General features: G+C 44.6%; 1 protein-coding gene across 1 annotated transcript; it reads left to right on the forward strand.

The window, feature by feature from the left end:
* Window positions 1-376: 376 nt before the first annotated feature.
* Window positions 377-6,079, forward strand: GPR83 (G protein-coupled receptor 83). Its single transcript, XM_039718470.1, has 4 exons — window positions 377-1,054; window positions 1,904-2,029; window positions 3,048-3,181; window positions 4,113-6,079. Exons 1-4 carry the CDS (start codon window positions 668-670, stop codon window positions 4,735-4,737), a joined length of 1,272 nt encoding a protein of 423 aa, XP_039574404.1. The 5' UTR covers window positions 377-667; the 3' UTR covers window positions 4,738-6,079.
* The last annotated feature ends 1,390 nt before the right edge of the window (window positions 6,080-7,469 follow it).

Raw genomic sequence — 7,469 nt, forward strand, 5'->3', positions numbered from 1 at the left:
TGGAAAAATACTCCAAGTACAACAAGGCAGCTTGTTATTTACAGTTCATCTATTCTATTCTATTCTATTCTATTCTATTCTATTCTATTCTATTCTATTCTATTCTATTCTATTCCATTCCATTCCATTCCATTCTTTATTCTAAGAAATAGGCTGAAACTTGCCTGCCAGACCTGTAAAACAGCTCAGGTTTGACCTGTCCTGAGAGAGAGCAGAGCTGGCACACGTGCTGCTGGTGTATAAACAGCGTGGAATTTGCTTGAGCTGGGCTGCTGGTAGAGAAAACGGATTCTGACATCGGGAGAGAGTGATTTTGCCATTCTCACAGATGTACTTACCTCGGAGTAGCGCCCGGGAGCGCAACTGCATGGAAAAGCAGCACGTCAGAGCACAAATTGTGTCACGCAGCCCAATGACCGAAGAAGATCCCGGCTCGGAGCTCGCCTGGGGATATAAAGCTGGCTGAAGGAGCAAAAGTAGCGGCGAGCTGAGCGGGAGAGAAGCCCACTGCGGCAGCAGGGGCATCTCCCCGCTGCTGCTGCCCGTGTGCCGTGCTCGCAGCCCCGAGGGCTGAGCGAGCGAGAGCGGCTGTGCCGGAGCCCGGAGCGGGCGCTGCTCCCGCGAACCAGCGCTTCCAGAGCCGCAGGAGCCGAGCAGCCGTCCGGAGATGTTATCCTGTTTCGTCTGGCTCGCCCTCCCCGACTTGGCTAACGCCTTTGTGACCCCAGGCAAGTTGCCCCTCAATGGGAGCCTGGAGAAGACTTTTGTAGTCCCGAACGTGTCGGGTTTCTTTTCGTGGGACAATGACAGCCTGGCCGACTGGCAGAGCTTTGTGGGCAGGAGCCGCTACGGAGCGGAGTCGCAGAGCGCCACGGTGAAAGCCCTGCTCATCGCGGCGTACTCCTTCATCATCGTCTTCGCCCTCTTCGGCAATGTCCTGGTGTGTCACGTTGTCATCAAGACGAAGCGCGTGCACTCCGCCACCAGCTTGTTCATTGTGAACCTGGCCGTAGCCGATATCATGATCACGCTGCTCAACACACCTTTCACGCTGGTAAGAGGGGCAGAGATGCCTGGCATGGCCCATCCCTGAGGGAAAGGAATCCTCAGCATTCTCAGACGTGGTGCAGCCTGGGGGGGTGGGGGATGCATCACCACAACCCATCCCGTGACTACAGTAAATTTCTCTGGGCCTCTGCAGTGCCATAAAGGTGCTTTGGTGTCTTGTCCTGCTTTACACTGCTATAGGCAGTGTGTGGATGTTCTGCAGATACCTGTCCAATCCAAATTTCAGCTATTGGAGTTGGCTTTGGAAAAACCCCACACGTAGTTTTCTTCTCTGATTCCTGTTATCTAGCTGAAGATCGGAAATTACCCATTTTTAAAATGTGGCCCAGATAGTACTTCAGCAATAATAGCCTTGCAGTGATTACTTAGTACTTATACTCTGATCTTTTTTTTTTCCTTCTCTTTTCTAAAGTATTTTGAAAGCAATGCTATAAACCTCTTGGGAAAAAAAAAAGTGAATGCTTAGCATCATTTAACAAGCTGTTCTGAAAAGCTGTAGTTTGCTTGAAGTGAGATTAGATGTAGAGGTCAGCCCTATCCCATGAGTGGAGATTAAAAGGAAGAGCAAATGTGTTGACTCAATAGCGAGGCTGCAGAAGGATACACTGTAAATAGAACAAACACCTTTTTGCCCAGCGCTGCTGTATTGTTGGGAAAGCCACTGAGCAGCAGTAACCTGCCCTCTTCAGTGTTCAGAAGCCAGAAAATTATACAATTATACAAAGAACCTGCTATCTTATAAGTGTCTTTTACACAGCACAAGGAATTGTGTACTGGAGGTGTGCCTATAAGCAGTTGTGGGGGGCACAAAACTAATGGTCTTCTTCTTTTTTAGGCTCGTTTTGTGAACAGTACCTGGATCTTTGGGAAGGGGATGTGCCATGTCAGTAGGTTTGCTCAGTACTGCTCCCTCCACGTCTCTGCCTTGACCCTTACAGCCATTGCTGTGGACAGGCACCAGGTGAGACCTCTCTGAAGCAGAGAGGTGGAAAGCTTGGGGAGCATAAATAAACTGAGAAAGGATGATCCCATGTCCTTTCCCTTTCAGCTCCCAGAGTACCATAAGATTCGTGAGGAGCTGACAGGATAGGGGGCAGTTCTTGTTGTCAGAATAGTTTCAAACCCACAGGAAGGAAGGAGGTAGCCATCACCTTGCTATCTCTTCCAGCTGAGTAAACAGAGCTTTATGCAGTAGATAATTTTATGCAGTAGCTCTCAAACAAGGAGAAAGGTCAAGATCCTGATAGGAATTCATGTGGAAAGCTCTCCTTTGTGGTGGTTTGTCCAGCACCAGGGTTGTAAGGGACATCCTGGTTAACTTTCTCTGCTCTATCTCCTGATGTTCTGGGATGTCCCACCTTCTGTCACCCTGAATCTGGAGATCTGACTGTAGCACACTGGTGTTTGTCACAAGCAGAGCTGTAGCTTGCTGTTGATAATGGGCTCAGAGCTGGGGACATTTGGGTATTATCAGCTTGGAGTCACCCAACAACCACCCAAAACTGTTTACAGTTGGCATTTTCTGCTAGAAAGATTGTTTCCAGAGAATGCACTCACTATCAGAATCATTTCCATGGAGGTCTAGTTAAACCCTTTGGTTCTTTGGGTCACTGATACTGGAAAGTTTGAGACTTTTTTCTCCACTTTTTTTTTTTTCTATGAAGGAAATTGAACCTGGTAATGAACATGTGTTAACAGCTCCTGGTATGCAGTTTTTCCTACCTGAAAGTGGGAAAAGTACTAGATAAAAGTACTGAAATTTGAGGATAGGACTAGGACCTAACTTAAACCATATTTCATGGTGTTAAAATTCAGGTTGTCATGTACAGCTTACAGTCACTGGGAGCTGGGTACTGCTTGCATATTAAATTGCCACATTAAGTAATAGATTTCAGGCAGGAAGATCATATGGGAAAAAAAAAAAGGTGTCACTTTTTCCAGAAATGGAATAAGCCTAGATTTTGGTTTATTTCGCACAGGTTATAATGCACCCCCTCAAACCTCGCATATCTACTGGAAAAGGTGTTATGTACATCTGTGTAATCTGGATCATGGCAACTTGTTTTTCCCTTCCACATGCTATCTACCAAAAGCTCTTTATCTTTGAATACAGGTAAGGATGTGCTTTGCTTTCCTCCACAGTCTCCCTGGAAGCCAAACTCTGAGCAGCCATACTTTGGTATATTCTACTAAAAATCTTAAGCATATGTCAAGGTCAGCCAGATGTGGATCTAAACTACAATTTTCGTCTGATTCCTTTTGCAATGTCTGATATCCTATCCTTTTTATTCTTAGATATTTTATCTTTATTCTGTCCCACTAACCACACAAAAGAGGCTAAGAAGTTAGAGGGTCTGGCTTAACCCTTTACTTCTATACACTGGCATCTTATGCCATATAGCAATCTGGGTCCTTTTTATTCTTAGATACTTTATTCACACAAAAGAGGCTAAGAAGTTAGAGGATCTGGCTTGACCCTTTACTTCTATACACTGGCATCTTATGCCATATAGCAATCTGGCCTGTTTGGGCAGACCAGAAATGGGAAATAAAAAAGCCCAACCTACCAACCAACCAAACAGAAACACACTAAAACCTAATAGGTTTTAATCTACTCTTTAGCCCTAGGAAAATAGATAAATTGGTCTCAGGTGTCAAGAACCTTAATATTTGGAAAGTGCTTTAATGAGGGAAAGGTCCTTAATATGTGCAGAGAATGTTCCTATTCACCAAAGGACAAAAAATAAAAAAACTACTTATGTGCAGCTGGAAATTTTGTAATTGATGAAATTCATAAAATTATCATAAGGTCATGAATGCCCATAAGAAATTATCACCACATTGCTCACTGGCTGCTCCATGGCTTAGATCCTTGAAGAGCAGTGCTCTGCTCAGCTGTGACATTTGTGAGATAAATCAGTGTTTGCTTTCAGGCCCTGTGGTAGGAGCTCTCTCCCAGCTGCCTCCTTGTTTCTGATGTACTTATCCTGCTGTGCCCGGCCATATGTGCCTCTCATCCTGTCCCTGTGTCTCTCCGTTTGCAGTGAGGATGTTACCCGGTGCTTGTGTCTGCCAGATTTCCCTGAGCCCGCTGACCTCTTTTGGAAGTACCTTGATTTAACAACCTTCATTTTGCTCTATGTCCTGCCCCTTCTGATCATCTCCGCTGCCTACGTGACAGTGGCAAAGAAGCTCTGGCTGCGCAATGTCATCGGGGACGTCACCGTGGAGCAGTACTTCGTCCTTCGCAAGAAGAACAAGAAGACCATCAAGATGCTGATGCTCGTTGTCGTCCTCTTCGCAGTCTGCTGGTTCCCCTTGAATTGCTACGTCGTCCTCCTCTCCAGCCAGACCATCCACACCAACAACGCCCTGTACTTCGCCTTCCACTGGTTTGCAATGAGCAGCACCTGCTACAACCCCTTCATTTACTGCTGGCTCAATGACAGCTTCCGATCGGAGCTAAAGGCTTTGCTCAGCATGTGCAGAAAACCCCCCAGGCCCACGGAACAGAGGCTTCCCTCCACAATCCCATCCTACCGACTGGCTTGGCCAGAAAACGGCAACTTCAAGAGGTTGCAGGCCTCCCATGTCCTTCCACCATCCTCCACCATCCAGTCAGGAAAGACAGACATCTCTGCAGTTGAGCCAATAGTAGCTGTGAGCTGAACGGTGGCCTTGGACTGCACATAGATTTTGCAAGAGCTAAAACAGTGGGAAGATGTGGAGCCCTGGCCATGCAACAGGTGGTAAAACCAAGAAGGAGGTTCTGCATGAGGCAGTGTGAAAGAGCTGCATGCCTGATGTAGGCTGGTGACAATGGTGTGGAGACCCTAGAGGGGAGAAAGCAAACTCTTCCCAGGAAGGAACTTTTGTCTTTGTCAAGGTGGCTTTGGACTGGCTCGCAGTATCGGGTTCTCTGCATGTTGCTGTTACCTGCATGACTAAGCCTTTTTAGAACTAGGACTCTGTGTTTCACTGATACTTAACAGTCTCACCACATCAGATCTCCCTTCCCCTTTCCTGATTCTCCTTGTAGCAACATGGAAATGGTTGAGGTGTTGCTAGGCTGCTATCTGAGATCCAGTGCAACTGCGTAGGAAGGCATTCTTTCTGAACTGGGGTCTGAAAAGTCAAGACATGTTCAGAATGAATGAACAGATCTATTCCATTGTGTGTGTGTGTGTGTGTGTAAATACACTTACAGAAGTGGAGGATATGATAGACATTGATAAATAGGAGCCTCTTACATCACAGGCACTTTTTCTAAGATAGATTTGAAGAAAAGTGGATGCCTACTCTTCAAGTAAGTAGATGGTTTTTCTTTAAATAGGTAACTAAACCCAAAAAACATACAAAAAGTTGACCATAACATTCACAGTTGGAGAATGGATAATTAAGTGCTACTGTGAATTTGGACTAGAACCTTTTATCAAAACATCTTTTCATCTTGTCAAGCTACAGCTAGAGGATCACACAATTTGAATTTTTAACTTGCCTTTGAAGCCTTGCCTTTACCTTGCTCTCTTACCCTGTAAAGCACCTGTGTACTTGTCACTTCAGACATTTGGGACATTTCATTCCAACTAAGAAGTTAGCTCTCTGGAATCAGTTCATAAATTAACTGCTTTGAGAGAAGAGATGGTATCTCTGACAGCAAGTAATAAAAATGGAATATTAGCCTGCAACTTATCCTCTGGTGATTGTACAATTTTGATGCATTTAAGGATAGCTGAGATGTGTCCTATTCGGAGTGGCTAAGAAAATTCATGACTCCAAGTGTCTGAAGCAGATTTTAGAACTTAATGTTCTTAGCAGAAGAAAATATGGGTTTGAATAACCAAAAAAATGGTGTTCCAAAAACTGTACCTTATATTGCACAGAAAGACAATACTTCTTTGTGCTGTGGAAATTAGCTTGAACATCACACCAGGGTGACCCATTCCACATTTAACTTGCAGCATTCAGCAATGAAGTGAGAAAAATCTCATTATAAATGGAAAAAAAAAAAAGTGAAGCTGTTTTTCTCAGTGTCCTGCAATAAACTTACAGTTCTGAAATAATTTTAAACCTTGTGCAGAGTTTTCACACCTCAGTATTTATAGAGACTGTAATATCTACCACTCCTTGCAGCTAACCTGCCCTTGCACAACTGTGAATCCACTGCTGTTTTACTGCCCTTTAGCAATGCCCCTGGAGTCAGAATATTTTGTATCACTATTCTCCGGAGTCAAATCTTTCCTCCTGTCTTCTTTGGAACCTTACACCAAGTCCCATTTCCTCCCTCAACACTTGCAACATATCAGCCCTGAATTGTTCAGAGAGTTGAAGTAGATGATCATTGTAGGTCCCTTGAAAATTAACTATTCTATTCTATTCTATTCTATTCTATTCTATTCTATTCTATTCTATTCTATTCTATTCTTTCCCAGTTGAGCAGAGCTTGTGGACCATGCTCCCCATTCCAGTGGCAGCAGAATCCAGCACTTTACTAGCAAATAAATGTCTGAGAATGCTGAGTACCTCAGTAAGATGTCCTTTCTGAAGATGAAGGAAACATCTTAAGATTCACAGTTTTTGAGTGCAGTTGTCATCCTGCTATATATGAAGGACACTGCTGTAACTCCAATAGACAAAATCCTCAAATGCCCTCTCAAATGCTGCTGGTGAGTCTGAGTGAGGCTCCTGCAGTTACAGCTCTGCATCCTGCACCCCTGCACTGGCTGGCAAACCCTTCTCCTCCAGGCTCTGCTCAATCCTGAATCTGGGCACAAGGGGGGGATGCAAGAAGTCAAAGCTGTTTGATTTGAATCAAAGGAACAGGAGGGATGGACTGGATAAAAGGAAAAGAAGAGATAGATTGGACAGTGAACTTCAGGAGCCTGTTCAGGAATGAACTGGTGGCTGGTGGCCAGCAGAGGTACAAGTCTCAGAGAGAGACTTGGACAGCGTGGAAGAGGGGGACATGATTAAAGCCCTGGAAATGGTGTCCTTGGAAACTGTACATCATACACTGTGTGTGCTACAATGTGCTTAATGTGGTACAGGGTAATTTTGAATAATTAGCTATTTTTCATTTTCTTCATGTCTGATTTGGGATTCTGGACAGACATTTGGCATTCACCAGTGCTGCTGAAATCAGTGTGGGGATAGTGCAATTTGATGCAAAATACTCCAAAAATATTATGCTCTGGGCAATTTATTTTGGGCATCCAGGTTTCGTGGTATTTTTCCATTCTACCCCATTCTACTCCATCTCTCTTGCAGACCAGAGGGCTCTTTTAAAATTCTAATACAGCCATTAGTGCATAAACTGCATTCAGATGCCATCTTGGTGGGTGTGAAGGGAGGATCTGAGTGTGGATAAAATGAGACACAATGTGTACAGGGTGGAGATTATC

The sequence above is a fragment of the Passer montanus genome, unplaced genomic scaffold (assembly GCF_014805655.1).
Source record: "Passer montanus isolate IOZ18808 unplaced genomic scaffold, ASM1480565v1 scaffold4, whole genome shotgun sequence".
NCBI classification, from domain to species: Eukaryota; Metazoa; Chordata; class Aves; order Passeriformes; family Passeridae; genus Passer; species Passer montanus.